Source organism: Mastigoproctus giganteus, chromosome 1 (assembly GCF_048544385.1).
Source record: "Mastigoproctus giganteus isolate SK-2022 chromosome 1, ASM4854438v1, whole genome shotgun sequence".
Classification (NCBI taxonomy): Eukaryota; Metazoa; Arthropoda; class Arachnida; order Uropygi; family Thelyphonidae; genus Mastigoproctus; species Mastigoproctus giganteus.
In genome coordinates this window covers 3,704,392-3,732,065 of record NC_143575.1, presented here as the reverse complement: position 1 = coordinate 3,732,065, position 27,674 = coordinate 3,704,392, and the positions used below count along the sequence as shown (strand labels likewise).

Below are 27,674 nucleotides of genomic sequence, written 5' to 3'. Positions count from 1 at the left end.
ACATGATACAAAATAGGACAGGTAATTGGTTGATTAAATCAAGATCAGGTGAAAAATAAAAAAAACACTGTTAATGCTAAGAGTAACATGGGAAGCAACTGCCTCTGAAGATGCTAGCAGGACAGGTCTAGAGGGTGCAGTAAAATTCATTAGTAGTGCTACTCCTCTGTGTACTATCCCAGAGGAATTTCTATTTTTTGTATACAAGGTGTGGCATTTAATTGACAAAGATATTGGATTGGCCAGATTTGTTTCTCAAAGATGCAGAATGGTTGGTTTGCATTCACCTAATAGGTTATATGTGTCAACCAGGTTAGCTTGAGGTCCACAACAGTTCTGCTGAATTAGTCATGCATTGTTTTGGTTTAGTTGGTGTATCTGTCTATTTACAAGAGGAGCTTTGCTTTTACCTGTTGACTTTTGTATTCTCCTTTTTTTTTTTTAGGAATAATGGCCTGCCAGTGCCCATATCATTCATGGGATGAATTTCAAGAATTATATTATCTTGATATTTGTTTTCATTGGTATGCATGACATCAGCAATAGGCATGTGTAATCCACCTGCTTCAGAGTTTCTTGTTCATTGTTAGTTGTGGTGCAGGATTTTTATCTGGAGGTATCATTAGCAGCATATTCACAGCATGTGTGACATGCTGTTTGGGAGATTGTTCATCTTGTCAGGGAGAGAGTAGTGATTTTGCCCAGTCAGATACTGGAGTATTAGGATGGACTGAGCAGTCAGCTTGAGTTGCCAAAGAATATAGCTTTTGAACTACCGATGCATATATTGATAATTTTGCAGGTAACAGATGCTTTCTTTGATTCTTGATGAGAGACATTTTGCTCAATTTTATATTTTTGAACTTTTTTCCCTATTTCCAGTGTATGCAGATCTCGTTTGGTTGTTTGCTTTGGCAGCTCGGACAACTCTGGATATGAGTGACACAGTTTGCACGGGTGTGTTCTTTTGATCCACATGATGCACAGGTAACTACATCTCTGCAGGCTGTTTTTGAGTGACCAAATTTTTAACACTTGAAACAATGGACTGGGTTAGGAATGTAAGGTCAGATTTGGCACCTTAGGTACCCAGCTTTTATAGCTGTCAGAAGACAAATGTAAAAGGGATAATCACCCACATATTTTATCATGACCATTCTTTTAGCATTCACTATGTTTTGATCTTTCATCTATATACAATTTCCTCCTCCTCCTTTGATACACCAAGCAGAACCCACTTTGCTATAACTGCTTTAGAGTAGTCCAGGGTGGCATGTAGAGTAACCTCTGTGGGAATTCCACTGAAGGTAGAATTTCAGTAATCTTTCTGCATGCTTGTATCTGTTCATTACAACTATGAAATCCCCCCAACTGCAACCTCTTAGCCATTTTTTGAAATAGAAATGGGGAACAATAGAACTTCCTTTCTAGGCTTTAGGTGACTTTATGTTTATGCTCTTATGCACACTACACAAATTAAATCTATAATCATAATTTTCAAAACTAGGGTACTGCAACAATTTCTGTAGTGTACTTTGATAGCCTATAGTCCAGAGTTAAAGAATATTATTTGCTGATAAAGTGTGTCGTAACTAGTTTTACTGCTGAAATACAACAGTAATAACACATGCCATTTTATTATTATCGGTATTCTTCCAAGGGCTGGTCCACACATACACTCAACAACTTCTCAATATCTCCTTATCCTCAGCCCTCTTCCTTGTCTTCCCATAACCACCATCCTTGCTCAATTTGTCTATCACAGTTTTCCTCAATCTCCGTCTGGGCTTCTTCCCCTCAACTTTTTCCTTCATAACATCTCTCATGAATCCCTCCCCTCATAACACATGTCTAATCTGATTTCTCTTTCATCTTCTGATTATTTCAGTTGAATATCTCTTCTCATTCACTCTTCCTGAGACCGCCTCATTTCTTATTTTATTGACCTATCTTATCTTTTCCATTCTCCTCCTCCATGTCCACATCTCAAAGCTTTCCCATCTAATATCCTCAATTCTCAATATCCGTGTCTCTGCTCCATACCAGACATAATACTAATCTTTTCCTTAAACCAATTCATGTCCCATGTAATATTCTTCTTTGCCTCTCAAAACCTTTTCTTTTTTGCTATTTGTATTTCTCTACTACTCTTTGCTTATTCTACTATTAGGCTTCCCTTAATCTACTACTAGACCTCTCCTTCTATTCAAATGTTTTAACTCTCATAACCATTGTCTTCTCAATATTTATTCTCATTGCAAACTTATCACAACTTTCTTTTAGCATATTAACTGACTTCTGCAATCCTTCCTCAGAATCTGCCACTAGTGCCATATCATCTGCAAATCTAACAGTCTCAATAACTTTTTCTCTTATTTTCATCTCATGCGATTCTCCCTCATTCATATTTTCTCTATAAAATGCCTCTTTACATATATTTCTTCTACACATACAGGGTGATTCAGGAGGAATAGTAAATATTTTGGGAGGTTATAGTATCGATTATTCTGAGTAAAAAAGTTCACATAAATATGTGTCCAATTCTCAATGGATATGGAGATACAGCTGTTTGAAACTGGCACGCACAAAGCCATTATGAGAGGTATTAAAGAATGATAAATGACTTATTGTTTGTATTTATTGACTTTTTGAATGATACAGAACACAAATAATTGACAAATTTTTTACAATTCACAAATGTTTGAAAATCCCACTGCCAGCCTCAATGCACTTTGGAATGCTTGTGGTAATATGATGTGTTGTTCTTCTGAGGTCGTCTTGGCATTCCTTTATGAGGGCAGCAGTATCCAAAATGCAAGCGAGCAATTCATCTCTTGTATTCATCTTTTCTTTGTATACTGCACTTTTCATCTATCCTCACAAACAAAAATCTAATAGAGTGAGGTCTGAAGACTTTGGCGGCCAATGAATGGGAGCACCGTGGCAAATCCATCGTTCAGGGAAAATTCGATTTAGATATTGTATTACAAGACGGGTATAATGTGCAGGAGTTCCGTCATGCTGAAAGTACATACCAATCCTTGTAGCCAAGGAAATATTCTCAAATAGTAGTGGAAGTTCATTTTGCAGAAATTTTAGATAAATGGACCATGTAAGACGAATCTGTAACACAACAGGCCCAATCAACTGACTGTTGATGATACTGTACCACACGTTTACAGAGAAGCAATGTTGAAAATTTGTTGAAAATCTGGGAGACAGCAGTGCATGTCAGCTTTACTTCAGTGTAAGAGCATCTGTCAGATGGATGTTGGCCCTATACTTATCCGAGTTCTGTTAGCTGTCTCTCATTCAGCTCATTAAGGTGGTAGATGACTTTCATCAACCGGTGAAATACCACCACTTTGCTTATTGGAGGCTTGAAGTGGTGAAACCCATGTTTAGTTCTCTAGAGCAAAGTTTCCGGCATCCCCCTCCCCTCTTACTTCTCCTTCAACCCATGCACGGTACTAAGTACTAGTACTATAGGTTTTGATACCTTTCGTGTTTGGGGTTTTCATAAAAAAAAAAAAAAATAAAATAAAAATATATTTCAATTCTTACATAGCCTTGGAATCATCAATCATATCTAGGGATTGAGATGAACTGATGAATCAATGATATGAATCACTTGGCTTGTGTCAGTGCATTATCACATCTTATAAGGGATGTAGGTTCTTTTCTCACACCATTCTCTTACATGTACATGTCACAATTTGCATGCCTTTTGTATCTTACTTTTAACTGGTAGTGACAACTACCTGTCACATAATTTCAGAATTAATCCTTACTTCCTAGTGGCGAGACACAGGAATCCCAATACATGTTGGAAAATACTATATTGGGGCACTAGAAAACAATGTTGTGCCAGAACATTACTCTACAGTAAACAGCATACAATTTATGTAACGTAAATTGGATGTCATTTACTATATTTTTAACACCTGCAAGAAATACTCACACATGCTTTAAATGAGCTGGATCTTATTCTTTAAAATTTGATAGTATTTCTTCTTTCCAGGTATCCCCATGCAAGATGAGTAATAAAAAAAATTGACAACAGTCATATCTGTCACTGTATGCTGAATCAGGGTAGTAGTGAAACCATGTCATAAACTGCAGTATTTATCTCAATGCACTAGATGTCTGTAAATGTCAAAGGTAGTTTGCCAAATTTCAATCAGACAAAATATGACCCTTCCAATGCCCATCATTTTGCGGAGCACTAATGCAGCTGGATACTGCATTAGTGCTGCATTTTCACCAAATGAGAAAGAACCCTGTCAAACCAGTGAAAAGTTATCAAGAAAGCTTAAGTTACCACGGTACACTATAAGAGCATCTTTCAACAGACAAGTTTGGGTCTCATACAAATTATCAGCATAAAACAGAACTAAAATTCAAAATACAACATTATGCTAAGCAAACAGGCAGTGGAATAATTTCTTCATTAAATTGTTAATGGAGATAAGAAATAGGTTATATATGTTAAGAGAAAACCCAAGAACTCTCCGTTCTTCCCATTATATCATGCTTTTGCAACCTACCAGTAACGCACTTTTTCACATCTGAAAGTCCATGACACATGCATAAAAAAATAAGCAAGTTTACAAGAAATAATAACACTGGATTGAATGAAATTTTCTCTATAATACTAAAATAGACAACATCATATAATTTCATGATTTTAGTATTTAAATCCTATCAGTAATTCCAGATATGTTTATTAAATAAACTACATTGTGTAAAATAAGCAGGAAGGGTCTATATATGTGTATGTGTGTGAAAGCTGACAATTTAACAAAATACATAGCAATACTGTTTACTGGTCTGAAATCAGACAAGCTTGCAAGTGCAGACTATGCTCCAATTTTTTAAACCATGCAGGCCTCTAGTAAGTAGTATACTATTTACCGAAGACACTGAAGCATCACTGTCATCATTTTCTACATATGGTTTACTCAAGTGCACCTTTTCTGCTCGTGGTTTTCGTCCTCGTTTTGTTTTTGGTGTTTCTTGCTAGAAGAGAATTTGGAGGGAATTCTATTATTCTACCAGCAAAAAGATGAAGCTCATTAAATTTTTTTTTAGTGATTTGACTTGTGAGAAAAGTAACATGACCTTATTAAGGATTTATGAAATACCATATTTACTCAAATATAAGATGACCAAGAATTTGGGAAAAAATAAAACAAATTGTTTTATGTTTAATAAAAATTTTTCTCTTACATTTTGAACCAGGTAGACCTATATCCTTAAATGGTAAGAGAAGACATAGGATATATGCATGGAAGAACAGATAAAAATATCCAGTAAGCTCTTCCTTCATGACATTAAACAGCTCATATCGGACTAATAAAATTTGGGCTAACAAGCCTCGAGCTATAATTAAATTCCAACTAAAGACATAAATTGTGCAATTGCATCAATAGTACATAGCTAGAATAGAAACATACTGAGGTTTGCAAGTAAGGCAACATTATACATCTCATATTTTGCATTATGAAATATATAATGATGCCTCACAAACTTCAGTTATTTTCAAATTACAGCTATGTACTATTGACAAAGCTATGCATTTTTTGAACTTGTAAAATGCAATCACTTAAAAGCTTTTTGAAGGCTGAAAAATCATGGCATTTTACAATAAAAGCAATTTTACAATTATAACTTTTCCGTTTAAAGAAAATATTTGGTTACTTTTATTTTGTATATATAGTGATGCACTGAAGTTAAGGCATAGATGAAAAAAAGTGCCAGTGATTGATACAAATCTTTAAAATTTGATATTGAAATACAAGGTTGATCAAAATGTTAGTAAATGATCTCATAATTCTTGAATACATATTGGTAGCTATAAGGTTGTGATGGAGCTTAGAGCACCTTTTGAGCATAGGCATATTAAGTTTTACTTGTTGTTATGTGCCACTCTAGCAGTTTTCAGATGATACAAAGGTCGGCAGGGTTGTTAGTGACAGTAATGGCAGTGTGCTACTGCAACAGGATCTAGAAAATTTAGGCAGATGGGCTGAAAAGTGGCAACTGAAGTTTAACATTGACAAATGCAAAGTACTGCATATGGGTAGAAGTAACCTCAGAGGAATGTACCAACTGTGTGGTACTACACTTAAGGTGATAGAAAATGAAAAAGACCTGGGAGTAATTGTGCAGTCAGATATGAAGTTTTCTGAGCAATGCAGACAGACTGCAAGAGCAGTCTGTCTGCATTGTGCACTGTCCCCAAAATCATGGGGTTTTGTCAATGATATACAGGCAGGAATTTTGCTAGCAGGGAGGTGATTATCCTTTTGTATAAGGCAATCATCAGGCCACACCTTGGGTACTGCATGCAGGTCTGGAGGTCTCATTTTAGGAAGGATGTAGATTTGCTTGAGCATGTACAGAGAAGAGCAACAAGATTGGTGAGGGGAACAAAGGGGTTCTCTTACCAAGAAATGTTTTTAAGTTCTCCAAACTGCAGCGGCTGGAGACTAGACACCTGTGAGGTGATCTGACTAAGGTGTATAAACGGCCTTGAATGGGTTGAGCACTTGAATTCTGATGGGATTCTTCCACTTGCTCAGATTATGAATCTGAGGGGGCATAAATTCAAATTGAGAAAAGACAGTTGAAGAATAGAAGATGTATGGAAATTTGCCTTTAGCCAGCAGGTGGTTAACTGCTGGAACAAACTTCCATCTGTTGTTATGGAAGTTGATAGCTTAAATAAATTCTAGGAGGAACTGGACAAACTTTTAGAGGGAATGGTTGTGTGACTTTTTTTTTTTTTTTTTTTTGGCTGATGCAACATAAGCTCATATACTTGCTTTCTTGCATCTCTATTACTATTACTTGTTTTTCTCAATTATCATATGTACTCAAAATGAAAAAGTTTGAAAAATTTGCAATCAGTGAGCCAGAGACCAATTTTTAAAGCCCTCAATAGAAAATATTTTCCTTATTTTAAGTAACAAGGAAAGGAAAAGTAAAAATGGGAAACCAGGAAAGGAAAATGATGCATTTACAAAAGAAGACTTTCTAAAACAGTTTTGATTATGCAGACATGTTGGAATAAGAATGTGGTTGCATAAAGGCATTATATTAAAGAATATCAACTTTTTTCCTTTTCTTTTTTTTTTGGCTAATGCTGCTTACTTTCTTGCATCATATGCCTGTACTAATGCTAATATACACATATATAATTGAAAAAAAAAAAAAAATAATAAAATAAAATAAATAAATAAAAAATAATAATAATAAAAAAAATAATAGTATTCTGCAACATTCACAAAACCTTATAGATGCGGCAGTGCAATGTGTGTGAACCACGTGTAAAGTCATTTTTTGAAATATGCAAATTAGCTCACATGTAACCAAAAATTATAAATAATACATGTGATTATTTATAATTTATGATGGTGAAATAACAATCAAAACTAGTTCTCATGCAGTTAACTAGTGTTCAAGAATCTTGTTGGTATTGAAATGCATTCTTCCAGGAGAGTGACTTATGTAAGGTTCTGATAGTCAATGACTTGAGATGTGTCTCTCTAAGGCATCTCACATAGACACACTCATGATGGAATTCAGGTATGGAGACCTTGGCAGGCCACTCCATTCAGGAAATATTCTCAAACTGAAAAGAACTAGCCACAACTGCCCTTTGTAGGGAGAATGATGTGCTCTTCTAATGGATAATGTGGTCATTATCCATTAGAAGAGCAGTACCCCCAAAAATGATGACAATTTTTGATAATTTTGACAATTTTTTCACTACACCCGGTAGCTTCTTTCTCTTTTGTGGAGTTATGTGTGTGTGTGTGTGCATTAGCCATCATGGATGTTCAAACAACTAACTATTTCCACAGCAGTTCCTTTTCCTAATGCTTGTGGGCTAGTTTTATGTATTCCCACTCTTCTAACTTATGCTGAGATGGGGCCAATCCATAAAATATTAGGACACGGATTCACTAGAGGTGAGGTGGTCTGGTTATATGATCAAGCACAATGCCCACTGCACACATGAAGCTTTGCATTTTTAAGATGCACATGATGATTCCTGTGAGGTAGAGGAATAAAATCTGTAGTATTAGTATTTGCTGTATGGTGCAAGGAAGCCCTAGGCTTTTGCTGCACTGACCAAAAAAAAAAAAAATAATAATAAATAAATAATTAAAAAAATAATAATAAATAAATATATATATATATATATATATATATATATATATATAATAAATAAATAATAAACCACCTTTTAAAGTGCCACATCACGTAGCTGCATATTCCTGCAATCCCATCTAAACCTCTTCCCGTTATTTGAATTCATGGCCATTCAAAATTTCACCATTGTTCATTTTACTTTCACCTGTCAGTCTTAAATATTTCAATCAAATCTACTCTAAGATGTAGTTTCCATTTTACTTTCACCTGTCAGAGACTTAAATACTTCAATCAAATCTCCTCTAAGGTGTACTTTCCAAGTTCAGGTGGTAGACAAATCTTATCAACCGGTATAATACCACCACTTGACTTATTGGAAGCCTGAAGTGGTGGAACCCATGTTTAGTCTCCAGAGCAAACCTCCAGGAATCCCAACCAACTCATCCATCATGCATTGTGATTGATATCTTTTGGGGTCAAGATAGACATCACGGCGAGATACAATCTTCCTTACATTTCGAGGGTATAGCTCTAAAATGGTGTTTTCAGGCCGGCCGCTAGATATTCCACTAGACTGAACCTATTGGTAACTCTCTAGGAGGCTTCCAGATCATCTAGTGTATAATCTCGCTACCTCTACTCTACCAAATAGTGATTGGAGGGAATCCAAGAAGTGTGTGTGTATATGGGAGGCATTGTCGACACCATATTATGTTAAGGAGCTGGGTATATTTTTGACATGTATGTGCCACATCCAAGAATTTCATTACTTCATACATGTCCTCCCCACCTTTTCTCACTAGTGAATACATCATGAATTGCCAAACTAATAGAACAAACTTATCTGAGAAAAGATCTAAACCTCCCAAACACTTCCTTGTGAATTTCACAAATGTGCATTGTCACAGTTCTAATCTCAACGATGTTCATTTCCACTTACAGTTTGCCAAACACAATGTACTTTTTCTGAGAGAATTTCAGTTGATTCTTTTTCAGTTGATCCAACCACTGCTCAACTTAGTTGTCCAAATTATTTGCTGTATGATTCCTATCACTACAAAAGTAGTACATATGTATATGTCCATTCTGATATTCCCTGTCAGAGACTTAGTAATTTGAAATCTCCTCTTTTGGATCTTCTCTGGCATAAAAACTCTCTACGACATTCTCTCAAAATCACCTGTTGCCTTTATTGTTCTCCCAACTTCACCTATGACTTGGAACTCTTTAATTTCCTCTCTCTGAAACTTAAGTTTCTCCAGGCCAACTTTCCCAAAAGTAAGGTAATTTTCCTTGGTGATTATAATGTTCACAACTCCACGCAGCTTCCATTTTCTAGTCAAATGGACCTAGCTGGTCAAGATGCTAAGGCTTTTGCAATTGCTAATGCCCTTGCACAGACTGTTCCTTTACCTACCAGAATACAGACAATCCTAACCATGCAGCTGGTCAATACACATGATCTTTTCCTCAAAAACACATTCTAAGTACACGGTCGAGGTGAGTGGTCCTCTAGGCACCTCAGATCACAACTTGCTGATGGTCTCTTTTACAATGCAGCCTTTCTCTCGTGGCCATTCTCAACCTCATGTTGTTTGACATTACAAGAATGCAAAATGGGATGATCTGCAAGATTTCTTTTCTTCTTTTCCTTGGTTAGATTACTATTTAAAATCGTCTGATGTCAACATTTGCTCAGATTGTGTCTGCGAAATTTGTGGGAAAGAAATCCTTTATTCCAAACTCCACCTTAAAATCTCGTCCTTTATCTAAACCTTGGTTTTTCAATAAATGCGCTAAGGTTGTTAAAGATAAGAATGTTGCATATCGCAGTTGGCCTGTATCCAAATCTCCAGGTTCGCTTTCTGCCTAAACCAAAGTTTGCAACAATTGTAAGCAGATTTTCAACAGCCTAAGAGTAGAAACTGCTCTTAGCCTGTTACTCTTACCTTATCCATATAGTAGTCGAGCATTACAATCTCTTGACAAAGCTATCAGCCACAACTTTTGCCCATCTCTATACCCACCTCTGCAAAACCAGATGATTCTATTGCCACATCAGCCAAAGATAAAGCTGACATGCTAGCATTAGCCTGTCAGCTTTACTTTTCTTCCAACTTGTGTATTGACGATCTTGGTAAACCACCTCCTACCATTCCCAGTACACCATTCAATGCGTCCGTGATCTTCCGTCAAAAGGGTGCCGGAAGGATTTTGAACAATCTTGATGCTAAGAAAGCTCCAGGTCCTAATGGCATTTCTCCAATTGTAATCAAAACCTGTTCCTGAACTTACTTCTGTTCTGTGTCACATTTTTTTATTATGTTATTCCAAAGTTGTTTTCCCTTCTGCTTGGAAATTTGCTCATATCCAGCCAGTTCTTAGAAAAGGGTGACAAATCCCTCCCACTCAACTATTGTCAAATTGCACTTACTTCTACTCTTTCTAAAGTAATGGAGAAATAAATTAACCGCCAAATCTTAAGCTATCTAGAAACCTTCCATCTGATCAATGATTGCCAGTATGGATTCTGTCAGTGTTGATCCACTGGCGATATTCTGGCTTACATTACTCATCAATAGACAAATTCAATGGAAAAATGTCAAAAGCATGCAGTTGCTCTTCTAAATAAGCTTCCATCTTAAGATTTGCCAACTATTTTTTGTAATTGGGTATCCAGTTTTCTCTCTGATCACGCATTGTGGGTGATGGTAGATGCCTCTCTGACTTCTAACTTCTTTGCTAATGCTGATGTTCACCAAGGTTCAGTTCTTTCTCTCACTCATTTCCTCTTGTACATCAATGACCTTCCATTGACCAGAAATTCTACCCATAGTTTTGCTGATGATAGCACATTGCATTTTATCATCCAGTTTGAGAAACCTTGCCATGCACAAACAGCTTCAACTTCTCAAATATTCACCACCAATTCCTTAAATGCTGATCTCCAGGTAACTCTCCAGAGGGACAAAGACAGTTGATTTCAATCCTTCTAAAACTCAGTCCTGTCTCATATCTCACAAAAAGGAGTCTTCTGCTCATATGTTTATTTTTGATAACACTCTAATTTCTAGACAAGGGGGTTATATATCTCTATTAGCATAAGCACATTTAAAAAAGATTGCTTCCTCTGAATCTAAAAAACTGGGTGTTCTCTTTCACTCTGCATTACTTTTTTTCTAAACAGCTGTTCATTCTGTAAAAACTGCAAATTTGCCCTAGCATGGAATGTTGTTAGCATCTTGGACCAGGCTGTGCTCCCAAAACCTCTCTCAGATTTCTAGATTCCATTCAAAAGAGGGCAGTTAGGTAAATTAATGACATTTCTAACAGTCTCTTCACTCTGTTTCACAGATGTTCTGTTTCTGCTGCATGCCTTTTCTATAGATACTTCCATGGGCACTGTTCTCCTTCTATAATTGACTTCTATAATCCCCACTTTCTTCCAAAGCAATCCGAACATGTGCCACAACCAGTCAACATCCTTTTACTGTCCAAGTTCAAAATCACAGAATCAACTTTTCTTCCTTCTTTCATAAATACTTTCTGAAAATCACATTCTACAGAGTTTTGAGTCTAATGTCAACAAGTATCTTCCTTTATCTTCTCATTCATCAGCCCATGCAAAGTACTAAGTACTAGAGGTTCTAAAACCTGTTGTGTTTGGGTTTTTATTAAGAATAAAAAAAAAAAAAAAAAAAACACATTCTGCAGCCCACATATTTGAATTCTTTCCTCATATGGACACCCTTTTGTCAATCTCATCAAGTGCATTGCCTGTATTTGGACCCTTTCAAGTAGCTCAATATTGTTTTAGAAGTAGTTTCCATACCTGTACACAGTAATTCAAGTGTGGTCTCTCAACTGCCTTATACAGCAGGATTATGACCATCCTATCTCTACAAGCAAATGTTCGATAAAGTATCAACAGGACTCCATTGACCCTCCTTGCTGTCTGTCTACACTGCTTGGAGAACTTCATGTCCAACTGTATCACAATTCCCAAATCTCTTCGTCCTCTACTCTTTTTGGTTCAACCTCACCAAGTGCATAAGTTATTTTGAGATTGCTGTTCTGCAAGTGTAATCTCTTGCATTTCACTGTGTTAAAAGATAGCTGCCAATTTTCTGATCATCACTGAAGTCTTAGAAAGACTTCAGAGATGGTCACGATAAATTCTGACATCATGCCCTCTATCCCTTCATCAATGTTATTTAAGAAAATCAAAAACAAGAGTGGTCCCAGTACCAAGCCTTGAGGAACCCCACTTGTTATATTAGCTCATTCTGAAGAATAACTGTTAATCAGAGTCCTCTGCCTCTTGAAATCCATCTTTATAAGTGTGATTCCAAGATGTTCTAGCTTACATAGTAACACTCACATGGAACTGACTAAAATACTTTGCTGAAATCTAGGTGAACAATGTCGAAATTATTTGCTACATCTAACTCACGAGTGGCTCTGTCAAAAATAGCTAACCAAGTTGGTTAAACATGATTCCTCCTTCCTTAGGCTTAAGGTTATCTTCCTTAAACATATGTCAGATTGTTTATGGTGCAGCCTCTGGTTCCCGTCTAAGTTATGATAATGCTCTTTCTCTCTCTCCCACAATGGAGAATTTCTTCAAAATGAAGATATTTTATGAATGAAGTAGTGCTCCCAACTCCTTGAAGCCTGAATCTTATTGAGTATATAGTATGGGATTCTTTAGGAAACAAATCTGAAATCACTGATACCTCCACCCCAAACTATGCATAAACTCTTATGGACCACTCTTCTGGAACAGTATGCATCAATGTCCCTTGATACTCATTAACAGCATGAGGTAGTTTCATTGTATATTTTATCCAAAGCAGGTGTTGCAGTGCATAAAAAGTTACACAAATCAACAGGTGCTTTATTGATACAGCGAACTGAAATCAAGTTAAAGAGATAAAAGTTGCTCAATGGCATTTCTTATACTAATATGACTTCGGACGAAGAAAGGCAAAAATTTAAAAGAACTTTAGCAGAAGCTGTAGAAGAGGCATACAGTAGATTCTCATTTAGCTGAGGCAGATTGGAAATGGATTTTCCCAGATAACTGAAACCCAAGATAATCCACAGAATGAAAGAAAGACAAAAATATGCAGAAATGTAAATTTATTTAAATATATGCTGTTTATATATATTTTTTTAAAAATATACTACAGCATAAAATTTCACATAAAATTTAATATGAACATATAATTTCATCTGGTCAGAAAGAGTAACATGTCCTTGCTGTTCCATATAGTCAAGAAAATTCATTAAAGGTGACACTTTAGCATCCATTTCATGTTTATTGGCAAGGTGAAGTTTGTCAATTGAAAAAAAAAAAAAAAAAAACAATCCTTTTTCATTTTAACTTGATGGATGCACGCAGACCCAGAATTAAACAAAAAAATAAAGTGAGCTAGCAGAAAATGAAACTTAAAAAGGTAATAAGGTTTATGAAAAATCCAAGGTTCTTATGTAATGTACAGGAATATTACAAAATGTAAACAAACAAAACACCTGTCACAGATTTTGAATAATCAGTAGTCTGGATGAATGAGTGTCTACTATATAAAGAGAAGTTCTGTAAAGACAAGAAATTTAGAATGGCATGGTAGAGAAAATCGAAAATATTATAAAAAAAATTTTAGTAAATAAATTTATTGAGGTAGAAAAAGGGCTGCAACTGCAGATTAAATGAGCCCTAAATGCTGAAAGATGGAAGAAAATGGTGTCGTGTGGTTACATCACACAGTCCATGCATCATTTTCTAAGGACAAGTTGTAGAAGATCAGATTTGAGCATTAAATGCACCAAAGTAAAAGGTAAATAATGCTGTAAGTGGAAATCACAGAGAAATTTCGCACCTCCACATACCAGATAAAATCTATGAAAATATCTTATTGAAGAGGGTTAGATGTATCATTGCTGGGGAAGAACAGTTTGGAAATATGAGAAGAACCTGTAATTTGGTTTTGTTAATCATGAAGATGCACTAATAAAATATCTAGAAATCCTGCTCTTTCAAATTTTAGAAAAATATTAGGAAAAGAAAATTGTTTAGGATTAAAGGAAGAAGGCAGTCTGCACTTTGTCACCACTTCTTTTTAATTTTCATGGACCATTTAATAAAAGAAAGTAAGTTATTAACAAAGTTTGGTGTGGGAAATGTAAAAATTCAGTTTTAGCCACAAATAGGCAAGTATTACAGAATATAAGATTATAATGTTGAAGTATTAAATAGCAGCTGACAAGATCTTCCAAAAATCACTGAGTAAAACCTGATTAATAAAGGCTGTAAATAATTTGGCACAGAAATTTTTTGCAAAAAAAAAAATTAAAAATAAATAAATAATAAATAAAGTTATGAAAGTTAGGAAAGACAAGGAAAATTTGATTATAGACTAAAACACCAAAAACCGGAAAGACTATAATAATAATAATCATCATCATGGAGAAATAATATAAGAGCAACAACAACAATAATAATAATAATATAACAACAATAACACATTAGTGTGTTCAGAAATGAGAGTTTTAAGAAACATAAATGGAACAAGAATAGTAGTTGGAAGCAAGACATTACTCCTCTTGTAGTGACACAATTTTAATATGGGTTATGGACATGTTGGAAAGAATGGGAGGAGGAAGATTAGCTAAACAGGTATTTGAAGCAAAAATGAACGGTAATAGACCCAGAGGCAAACAAACAGGCAGACAAATGGCAAGCATTAGACAAATGGTAGCTTACTCTGGATAGGGACTAGAAATCTATAGGATGGCATAGAAAAAAATACTAAAAGGAAGACTGTTAATACAGAAGGGCATCTTTGTACTGCCAGCATAACCTGTATATTCACTGGAAATAAGAAATTTGGATGATGATGATGATTGCCTATGCTAAGAATATCACTGATGTGCATTGTATATAAAGCAGTTTTGTGGGTAGATTTATATGTAATACCACAAAATATTTAATGTGATCTTGAAATTTAATGTATTCTTGAAACTGGACCTGGAAATATTACTAAGCATAGAATAAAATAATGTTTAAATAAAATATAAGTAGTTATTTCTGGGCTTTTTACATCAATTTTTCAACATATTTTGCAAGCAAGTAAAAATGTATCAATGTTGAAGATCTCTCCTCTAAGAACTTATAAAAAGACATCAATTAGTACAAAGCACAACCTGATACTAAGTTTATAAGAGGTTTAAAAATACTGAAAATTGAAAATAAGGTGAGCAAACGTTGCAGTGGAAAAAATGCAAGTCATCCTCATTTTAATATTAGAAACCATACAATTGTGATAGTAAACATTGGCTTTGAGATAATACACTGAATATTAAATATTGAAAAAAAAAAAAAAAAAAAAAGTTCTAATAAACATGCTGAAATCAATGAAAACACATACTCACAAACACCTGCATGCATGTATTACTCTTCTTTTGATTACAAGTACGCAGCACATTGAATATTTTATCATATAATATGGCAAAGTTTAAAATGTAAAATTGACATTTGATGAATTCATAATTTATTTAAACTTTATTAAATGTATTTTCTCACGACCTCAATATCACAAAATATTTTCATTTCAAGCAGTGTGGCCATTTATGAATAATATATATATATACACATATTTTGCAAATATATTGTTACATCAACAATAAATATTCTAACAAATATTTACAAGATGAATAGAATACCATGTTTTTCTATCACACTCCCTATTTTAATTATAGATTTTTAAAATAAGTTTTGAGAATAAAAATCAAACATAAGACTGGAAACTTGCTTGACTTTTCAGGAACTGTTCTGACATTTACTGCAGTTTCTTGGATATGCAGGATGTTTTATAAGGATAGCCATGATTTTAAGATAACTCCTTAAATTTTAGTATTAAAATATGAAAAAGAGAAGCTTTCTTAGATTTGAATAAATATGGCACATTTAATCTTTCGTGAATTACTGAAATCATAAATTAGTAACCGAGTTATAAAAATAAGTAATGTTATTAAAGAATATATAATAAAATATAAACACATTTCTCATAACAGTAAAGCAACAAAGTTCACTGTATTAATTTTATTTTTTATTTCATGTTTGAAGCAAGTGATCAAGTTGCAATATCAACATAAGAGAATTAATTAAACAAAAATAAAACAATAATAGTAGTTCATCAAGAAAAAAATATAAACTATAAACATACAAGGGATTCTTGCTAAACAACTATTTGATTTACTTGCTTTTATTTATGCCTTTTATAATGAAGAAATGACAGCCCCACTTTAAACTATCACTGCTGCCGTGTGCAGTGACTTCTATGGATCTCAAGTGAAAAGTAGTCCATTAAGACCAACTAATGCACACAAAATTGACAATGCTCAAACAATCAAATGTCTGTATGAAACAAAATATAGCTGGGTTGTTCTCAAGTTCAGTCTCTGAGTGGTACTTAGAAATCTAAATTGAGAAGTGGCATGTTTGTGGCCAGCAAACATATGGTTTCTAAAGGAGATGAGACAGTTTTATAAACCCAATTTATAAACTTATTATGCAAGGGCTTCCTGTAGTTTCTCCATCACAAAAGTGTCACACAGACATCCAAAGAGGATCATAACTTTGTCTGATGTGGTTAAACATATAATATAGAGACAAAGAAAGAATGTCCCCTCTCTCTAGTCCCTCTCAGCTAGCGATATAGCAAAATGATACCTAGACAGCATCCTTATAAATAAATAAAATAAATTTATGTTCATATTCTTGTCTGACTGTGTCTGTCTATAACATCATTGTAAATATTTTATTGCAACATACAGCTGCAACAGTTAACAATGGGGGACTCAGTCTCACAGTATGCATACACATTCCACATATTCCAGGACTGTTTCCTGCATGATTGCTTGATGTGTGCGTGAGCGCGCACACACACACACTTCATTTGCATCCCTTCTAATTATGTCCAATCCATCTTTAAATTTATTCAAACTATCTACTAACACAACAACAGATGGAAGTTAGTTCCAATCACTCTCTGGTTGAAAGCAAAACACTAACCCTACTTCCACCACACAATAAATTGCTTTTCTTGAGAAATAAACTATTCAAACATTTTTTGAATACACTGCAATAAATAATTTTAATAGACAAACATTAAATTACAACCCCTTACCAAGTTCCTGTTCACATTCATAATGAGTCAGAACAAGGATTAAAACTGGTCTTTCTCTAACTGTTGATGTTATGCCTTGTATGGTGCCTAAATCCAGTATCTAATGTTCTCACAGCCTCTCGTTTTTTAGCACTTCCCTGCCGTGCTCTATTAATTCCTACTTCATTTAATTGTTGAAAAGCTTATTCCACAGCTCCCTTATATTTCTCAGCTTGTTTCTGTTTAAAGCCATTTGGCTAAATTTCTTAATGTAAAGACTTATTTTATATTTCTTTTTACAATGTCTCCTTTCCTCTTCCCCCTATCACTGCAAAGTTCCCATCATTATATGCCTGAATGCATTCCAATGCATGTTTTCCCAATTCCGAGTCTTTAGTGTTCCCTTTAGCAATGTGTTTATTGTGTTTGTCTATCAGCGCTTGAAATTTTCTTCCTATCTTGCCTATATATACTTTGCCACATCAACATATATTTTTGTATATTATATGCCTTCTATTATGCTCTAGTGCTGGATCTTTGTACCAGACCACTATCTTATTAATTGGCTTAAAGATCACTTCAAGCCTGCACTTTTTTGCAGATTCTTTTTGATTTTTTTTTCACTAATACCTTTTATGTATGGAATTACTACTACTCCTTTTTAATCCATGCTGCATGTTGTGCTGTTGTTCATACTGCTAAAATATTTTTCTACGGTCCTGTTGATTAAATTACTTGGGTACCCATCATTTAATAATAATCCTTTGATAGTGTTGATTTCCTCCACATATATATATATATATATATATATATATATATTTTTTTTTTTTTTTTTTGTTGCTATCACAAATATTCAAACAGCTATTCATTAACATTTAATAATATCTGTGCAGGTCATTAGATGCAAAATGTATTGGCCTGAATCCGTTAGCTTTCTGCACACCTAAGTTAAACATAAGAAAAGCACCCGGGGTGGATCGGATCTATCCAGTTATATTAAAGGAGGGAGCAAAGCAACTAAGCAAACCCTTAGCCATAATTATGAGAGCGTCTTTGGACTCAGGGGAGGTTCCCACGGACTGGAGATGTGCAAATGTATCTCCAATTCAAAAAGGGGGATCGAAGGGTGACACGAGTAATTACAGACCAGTTAGTTTAACTTCTGTTCTGGGTAAAATAATGGAGTCACTGGTTAAAGATGCATTGCAGGATCATCTAGACAAGACTGCAGCAATAATTCAGACACAGCATGGGTTTGTTAAGGGAAAGTCTTGTTTGATAAATTTGATAGGATATTATGATGTGGTTACAAAGGAACTGGATGCAAAAAATAATTTTGATATCATATATTTGGATTTCAGGAAAGCTTTTGACACTGTTGCGCATGGAAGACTATTGTACAAATTGGAGCAGAATGGTATTAAGGGTAAGTTGCTACAATGGATAAAAGGATGGTCAAGTGGGAGAAGACAGAGGGTGGTAATCAATGGGTGCTGCTCTTCGTGGACTAATGTTATTAGTGGAGTCCCACAGGGTTCGGTGTTAGGTCCACTGTTGTTTTGTATATTTATCAATGATATTGATGAAGGTATATCAGGCTTAATGTTGAAGTTTGCAGATGATACAAAGGTTGGCAGGGTTGTTAATGACGGTAATGGCAGTGTGCTACTGCAACAGGATCTAGATAATTTGGGCAGATGGGCTAAGAAGTGGCAACTGAAGTTTAACCTTGACAAATGCAAAGTACTGCATATGGGTAGAAGTAATCCCAGAGAAACGTACCAACTGTGTGGTACTACACTTAAGGTGGTAAAAATGAAAAAGACCTGGGAATAATTGTGCAGTCAGATATGAAGTTTTCTGAGCAATGCAGACAGGCTGCCAGGGCAGGTCATGGGGTTTTGTCAATGATATATAGGAATTTTTCTAGCAGGGAGAAGGAGGTGATTGTCCCTCTGTATAAGGCAATGGTCAGGCCACGCCTTGAGTACTGCGTACAGGTCTGGAGGCCTCATTTTAGGAAGGATGTAGATTTACTTGAGCGTGTACAGAGAAGGGCAACAAGATTGGTGAAGGGTATGGGGGGATCCTCTTAGCAAGAGAGGCTTAAGTTCTGCAAATTGCAGTGGCTGGAGACTAGGCACCTGCACGGTGATCTGATGTATAAGGCCTTGAATGGGTTGATCACGCTGAATTCTGATGGGATCCTTCCACTTGTTCAGATTACAAACCTAAGGGGGCACAAATTCAAATTAAGAAAGGACAGATGTAGAATAGATTTGCGGAAATTTGCCTTTAGCCAGCGGGTGGTTAATTGCTGGAACAAACTTCCACCCATCTGTCATTGTGGAAGTAGACAGGTTAAATAAATTTAAGGAGGAACTGGACAGGCATTTGGAGGGAATGTGTGATTTTTTTTTTTTTTTTTTGGCTGATGCTGCATAAGCTCATACACTTGCTTTCTTGCATCACATGCCATTACTACTACTACCTGCAAATATAACCTATCTTTCTCTTTAGTCACTAGTAGTGATTGCAAAAATATTGGAACTTCTCAATTTCTCAATACCGGTAGACGTGAAGAGAAGAAAAATAAAAAAAAATTAACAGAAACACAATGCAAAAAAAAAAAAAAAAAAAAAAAAGAATCAGAGTTCACTTATCTAAGTCCTTATATATTTTTTAAAAAGGTGCAGAAAAAACACTCAATGTGTCGAAACTTTTTGTTCCCCAAGCATGACCTTATTTTGATGCAGAAAAGTCCAGCTGTGAAAAACACTCTTTCTGAATCCACACTCATCAGGTGAACTGAATTCAAACTTTCACAGAGCATTGTTAAAAATTTTCCTCCGATTCCTTCTTCTTGAAAAAATGCAATTTCTTTTCTTCTGATCTGTGTAACATTAACATCTTTCGGGTCTTGTATGATTTGAGCTCAAGTAACTGTTCAGACTTCCTTCAGTACCAATTGTAGTTTTTCCCTTCATTGATGAACACAATGTTGATGTAGAAGGAGTTACCACTGGCATATTTTCTGGTATTCTGTTGATGAAACTGGAACTAGAGCTGGAAGTTTCGTTTTCTGTATGACGCCTGACGATTTCTATGATAGTCTTCATAATAGCAGATTTATTGGTCTTCCAAAAATTTCCATGATCTTCCTCTGTGTTTGAAATCTTCTAGTCACACAAATATGCTAAAATGTCGGAATATATTGTTCATCTTTCTTTTAGCCTGCATATAAGCTCTTCTTTAAGCCAATTGCTCAGATCTGTATTTTGCTGGGTTAGCTCATCTATCATGAATTTTAGCGTTACATCTGCCATGTACAAATTTATGTTTTCACAACATAATGCCTCCACTGCAACTTTAATTGACTGTAGCACCAATATTGTAACCAATTTTGAACTACTGTTAGACAGTAGTTCAAAATTGGTTACACTAAACATAATGTCTGATTTTAAGTCAATTAGCCTTCTTCTTAGACAATGTTTCAGTTCAGAGAACCACTCCAACATTGCCAGCATACTGTTCCATCTAATATTAAACCAGGTCTTTGCCGAACTCTTCTTTAACATGTTGACTGCCAAATACGAGTTAACTCGTATTTGGCGATCTGGCCCAGGATGCCACCTACGAGGGCGCCTCCGTAGCCAGGTGGGAAGGAGCAGCAGTGCGTAGCACACGCTTCTTGATTAGACCGTGGTTCGAGCCCGTCACCACCAAATACGGAGGATGCGGAAAGGTCAGGGAATGACCACCGCATATCCCGGAGCAATATGGCCTTAGTTGCTAATGCTCCTAAAAACCAAATAACAACAACAACAGCCACCTACGAGTTAACTCAGACTGGTATGACTTGCCTTTCAGGCATAGCTACGAGTATATTTGTAGCAAATACACGCAACTGATGGATAGTGGGCTTCTGGGATAAGAATGAAAAATCAACCATGGCATCAGAAAACAGAAAATTTATTCAAAAAAAAAAAAAAAAAAATTTTATTCACAAATACATAAAGAAAAGTGTATTACTAAGACACTACGAAAATAATATTGTTTATTTGTGATATTTCTTGAAACATTCTTCTACACAAAGAGCAAACTTTTCTTGGCACACTGGACAATAATAGCATGTTTCGCGGCATCTCTTATTCCTTGTGCATACTTGACACGGTTTAGTCGGGCGTGTTTTTTTTTTTTTTTTTCAGTTGGTGGTATAGCCTCTAAATAATGAATTTCACATTCAGACCTAGTCTTCTTTGAAACGTTTAGAACTTTTTCTCTAACAAAGATTCAATGAATGTTTCTCTGAATTTTAGATATTTTATGGTGGAACCTGTAACTTGACGGAAAAGGATGTATGCGTTATGTATATATATTTCTAAAATATGTAGTGCAATTTTTTTCGGCCAGCTGATGGTTTTTCTTAGCGCTGAATAACATGAGAGCATTTGATCTGATCGATCTATGCTGGACATTCTGCCATTGTAATCTCGAATTATGTTTGATTTTATTGAAATTTTTCCATTCCGGTTATGTACCACAACCATTTCAACAACGTGTTTGTTAGAAATAGTGAGAACTTCTCTTTTATCCCTCCACTTACATACTACAACAGGGCCATTTTGTTGCCATGCAACTTCACCTTTCTTCAATTTTTCACATCACTAAATCTTTTGGATTTTCTTTTCTGTTGGTGTGTAATATTCCACAAACATAAGTTTTTCAGGCAGATAACAATTTCGTCAGAGCAACAGAATTATAAACATTGTTCATATATAATACATATCCCTTGTCTAAGAAGTCCTCAAGCAAGTATAGCACAACTTCAGCAGTATGACCTATGTTTTGTTCAGTTCATATTTTCAGAATAAGGTCGTTGGACTCGTACAGTTTGTAAAGTTTGATTCCGTATTTGTGCTTTTTATTTTTTATGCACTGGCGGAAATTCAGTCTCCAATGCCACAACATCATCGACTCATCAATACAGATGTTTTTATTCGGTACATAATTATTGTGCATAACATTATTGAAATTATTCAAAATCCATCTTACCTTGTATAGCTTGTCAGCAGATTTTAATGAATTATCTGCAAAGTGAAAATATCGTAATATAAACTGGAATCTATTTTGACTCATAAATGATCACCAAAACATAACATTGTAGAATGCACTTGTACTCCAGTAATGCTCTATTGAAGGAAAAGAACAAGGACCCATTTCTAACAAAAGTCCAAGAAACACTTTCATTTCTGAGATGTCAGTGTCCTTCCATCTTGACAACCTGGCATATTTTCGTGATTGTCCACATTTTTCAATTTCTTGGAAAACGTATAAATTAGCTTGTTCGACTAATAATGTAAGAAATTCTTCGAAAATATATAGGTCTATCAATTTTTGTACACTAAGTTCTGCTGTGTCCATTTTCAAGCCAACGTTCTCTTCAAAAATAAATTGTGAAGAATCTTGTGCTATTTCATTCCACAAATTATTGTCATTATTTGATGTACTTGCCTGTGGAGAATTAGGATTATCTTCAGGCTGGGAGCTGGCTTCATCTTTGTTATCCTCACTTGAATCATTAGAAGGTTCATAATTGTCACTGTCGGAACCAGAACTGTACAGCTTGTCAAAAATCTCTTCAAATTCTGAGTCACTCGTATTAGCATAGAGCTCAAGCTCTTCTTCAGTCAGTGGTCTCTTCTTATCCATGTTTTAGGTTTTTTTTTTTTTTTTTTAACATGTCTAACTCAGATTGGCATTGGAAACCCGTTTACCCAATTACGCCGTAGCAGTCAACGGGTTAATGTATTTCTGCAGTACACTACCATCTTTTGTTGGATATCTACGAAATAACTTTACCACCTTTCAGATTTTTTCAATAAGGGTTCCAAAATCTTTGTATCGTATACTTATAGTTTCCAAATCAGTAGCATCAATTCCGGTGCCACTAACCAAACTAAATCTTCAGCGTATCTGTCTTGTCTTCTTCATCATCCGAATCTCTTACATATGGCATTTCTTCAGTCATCCCTTCCTTCTCATTATAAGGCAAATTGTTATAAAGTATTTTTATGACAGCCAATTGAATGCCAAGCGCCGAGTATAACTGATGATTAATTGACTGCCTCTGGTTATTTTTTGCATAATTGATGCATCATCAGTGGTCAAAGAAATAACATTCTTGAAATAAATGCTGAACACCTCGATTTTTTTCTTTCAGCAGAGAAGTGCATTTTTCAGCTGGCAGAGATTCAGACTCGTGTATCAGGCCAAGGTTGCAAAATTGTCATCTGCACGAATATTAATATTCATATAGTGCCGATGTTTTATTTATGTCCATTCATCAAATATATGGCTTGACACCTTTTTGCCAACTTTGTGTTTTGAAATCTCCCCTATGACTGCCTTTTGGATTTTCTCACCATATTTCAAAATGATTTCTTTAACTGTGTTTGGCAAATTCAGAATATCTTTGTAACCTTTTGCCATCAATAATTTCTACAAATCGTAAGATGTGCAAATTTTGTTGAAAGGTATGCCATCACAAGCAGTTAGCTGAGACACAACAGCAAAAAATTAACATCCACTATTTTTTTTTTAAAATGTAATTTTTGTACAAAGGGATCCTCTGCTGAATGCCTTGCTCTGCACTGGCTGATTGGGTATAAATTGTCACTGTCTTCATTTCCTCTTTTTAACAAATTTATCTTGTGGCTCATTCTTAGTTGGATATGCAGTCCATTCGTACTACCTCCCAACTGCTTTTATTGGTTCTGAGCACTCCTGCACATCTGCATTCCCATCTTTTATTCTGTTCATCATGGTTTAATTCAAAATTTTTTATTCACCATGGTTTTATTCAAAATAAAACCATGGTGAAATCTTATCCATAGCTGTAAAAAAAAAGTTTGTTTTTTTGACAAGTCTAAATACATAGATAATGTCATTAATCTTACCCATTTGCAAGACACCAGAAAATATATAGCTAATTAGTAGTCTCGATCAAAAAACAAATTGAATACTGCACTTCTCAAGTCAATGCATTTTGTATCGCAGGTCACTGCAACTAGAGCTAGATTATAAAGCAGCATTTGGTCATGCTTGAAGGGAAAATATGTTTACGTATGAACAGAGATTTAAAATTTGTGGACAAATATACATCAATTTTAGTATAGATATATGTTGACAGTTTTTCTGATCATGGAAATTGTGTTGCTGCTTAATTTTAAAAATGCATTTTTTTTTTTTTTTTTTAAATACCATCAATACTGGTATTGGATGGCTTGAATACTGGTAATGCAATCCCTAGTCACTAGGATATCCAAGTTTCTGTCAATGATATATAGCAAATTATTATTAGCTTAATTTCAAGCTTAAATTTAATGGTCTGATTAATGCTGTTTAGATGTTCTTCATTAAAATTATTTGTCACATTGTATAGTGTTTGAATAGTTTATTTCTTAATGGATAAATGTGAAGAAAATGTCTTATTTAAAGATGTGATTGTCAAATAAACTGTTTGTTCAAACAGCCAATTACTCTCTCAATAAAAGTGAATTTCAGCACATCAACCATTTTCCAATTGAAATTTATGTTATCTTGCATGTGTCATCTGAGAAAGAGTAAAAAAATGACATTGGTATTTAGTTTACCAAACCCATTCAAGGCCTTAAACACTTCAGTCAAGTCTCTTCAGAGATGCTGCAATTTATATAACTCAAGTCTTCCTTGGTAAGAGTGCCTTTCTGTGCTCCTGACTAATCTTGTTACCCTTCTCTGCACCTATGTCAACTGATTTACATTCTTCCTAAAATGGAGCTTCAAACCTGTGCATAGAACTCAAGGTGCAGCCTAACCACTTCCTTATAAAATGGGATATCACCTCTTTGTCCCCTACTGGTAAAATTCACAGGTTTCTGTCAATGATATATAACAGAACTCCATGAGCTGTCTTAGAAGCTTGTCTGCATTGCTCAGATAACTTATGTTGGGCTGTACAATTACTCCCAGATCTTTTTCATTACCTTCAGTTCAGTACTGTCCAAATGGTAAGTTACACTGGGATTATCACTATTCAAAGTACCGTGCACATATCAATGTTAAACTTCAGCTGCCATTTTTGAGGCATGTGATTATAAGTCCATAAGAGGCATCAGCCAATAATGAAGCTTGAGTATGGTGTAGCAATTTGGAAGTTTTAGTTTCATTTCATCCAAATGTTGCACTGAACATTATGATTCTGTGTACAGGTAACACTCGTTATAACATGGTAGTTAGGTTCCTACAAAATCTCTTGTAGCCAAAAACCATGTTATACAGGACTAAGAACCAGCCAAAAAAAAGGGGAGTTATGTTCCAAAAGCTAACAAAAATACATCTTTTATTTTATATAACTATTGGAAATTTAATTTTTATTAAAAATAGTAATAACTGAACAAATGTCTTACAAATTGTGATACATATATGTCAGATAATGTATGTTCATTTAATTTTCTTCCTCTTCATTGCTGCTAAGTACAATCAAACGAGAGCGTTTTCTCTGTTGCAGAATATCTTCACCTTCTGAACTTTCTTCTTCAGCATCTAGATTTCGTGTATCTTCTGCTCTCTTTAAAAAATCAGTAATCTGGATTTGTTTGCTTTTGCTTGATAAATCTTTAAATTTCATGGTATGGAATTTAATGTTTGAAGCTCCTTTTTAAACTTTTTGCTCCTTTCAGTAATGGATCTGCATTCAAAAAATAAGATTCTAATTGCTCGGCTAAGTTTATGCCTTCCCGTATGCTTTTTAGTGTAAAATTTAGAACTTCAGAATGTGGTTTACCTCCGATGCCATTTCCACCAAATTCACTTCACCAGCCTCTTTTTCTACAAGTAATTCTTGAACATCTTCAGCAGTCACATCATCAAAACCTTCTCCTCCTATCGACTTATCAAGTTCTACTATTGCAGCATTTCCATTTTCTCCCAGTTCAACCATATTTCCTGAATGAACCAACTCTGGCCATACATTTTGTCAACTTATATTTAATGTTAACAGTTTTACTTCTTTGAGCGATAAAGCTATGATTCTGATACAGTCACAATTGACAAATGTTTCCATGACTTCATCATTTCAATAGATTTGGAATCAATTTTTTTCAAAATCCATTGTAACGATTTTCTGTTTTAATTTACACCTTTCATTACATGAGGATTAGAGGATCTATAAACTAGCATAGGTGTTATCTTGTAATCTCCTGATGCACTACTGCACATAAGTAATGTTACACGATCTTTTGACGCCTTAAAACCTCGTACAGTTTTCTCCTTTTTTGAAATAAATGTTCTGTTGGGAATTTTTTTCCACCAAAGACCTGTCTCATCGGCCTTGAAAACTTGATGTGGTGTGTATCCATGCTCTTCAATAATTTTTTGAAATTCCTCTGCATTCTCCTTGGCAACTTCATTGTCAGCCCATTCACTTTCCCCTCGAATTCTTATGTTATGGAATGAGAAGTGCTTTTTACTGCCCCTGTGGCACAGTTGGTAGGATTGGTGTCCTCCCCCAACACCAGGTGGAAAAGAACCTGAGTTCAAATCCCATCGATTACGGGAGGAATTTTTATAGGACTTTTTCACTTAGCTTAGTTAGTTAGTCTCAGGCAAGGGCAGCATGAATTTTTCTCCAAGAAACTCCGTTTTTTTTTCATCCATTAAACAGTAAATTGACCTCAGAACACACCCAATTTAAAGACAATATAAACAGAGCAACATGGCCTTAGTCGGCAATGCTCCTAAAACCCGAAAACAACAACAACAGCAGTTTTTAATTCACTCAAACCAACCTTTACTGGCAACAAACTCCTGGTTAACAGAAGATTCTCCATTTTCTTTAAAATGGTTATAAATTTTTAGTGGTTTTTTTGTTTAATTACACTGCTGTCAAATGGGATCTGTTTTTTATCGCTATCATCAATCAAAATACTGACTGCTTTTTTCATTTTCTCAATTACTGGTGTTTGGGGACGAGCTATTATATTTGCCAAAATGAAAGATCCTAAAGCAACAGCAGTTCTAATTTTCTGCTCATTTTTCTTTACAGTCCAGATTGTTGCTTCATTTAAATTTAAACTTTTTTCAATGTATGCTACCTTTTCCCCTTTTTTAACATGATCCAAAATTTGTATCTTTGATTCTAGATAAATAAAGTTTCTTTGAGCAGCTTTTTTACTTTCCTTAGGCCTAATTTAGGCTGGAATTTTATTCACAATGAAGAAATTATTCAAATCCGGTTTTTAAGAATAAAGTTTAGTAAATGAATATATGAAAAATTTTATAAACAATCAAATAAAAACCAAA

The 27,674-nt window shown here is 34.9% G+C and overlaps 1 protein-coding gene across 3 annotated transcripts in view; it reads right to left on the bottom strand.

Annotated features, from left to right (window-relative positions):
• The window catches only part of Chd1 (chromodomain-helicase-DNA-binding protein 1), a 606,282-nt gene that overhangs the window by 90,447 nt on the left and 488,161 nt on the right, over nt 1–27,674 (bottom strand). For all 3 annotated transcript variants that reach the window (XM_090371234.1, XM_090371253.1, XM_090371245.1), the window contains exon 31: nt 4,915–5,019. In XM_090371234.1, the coding sequence (XP_090227360.1) occupies nt 4,915–5,019 (105 nt within the window). The remainder of the gene's footprint in view (nt 1–4,914; nt 5,020–27,674) is intronic.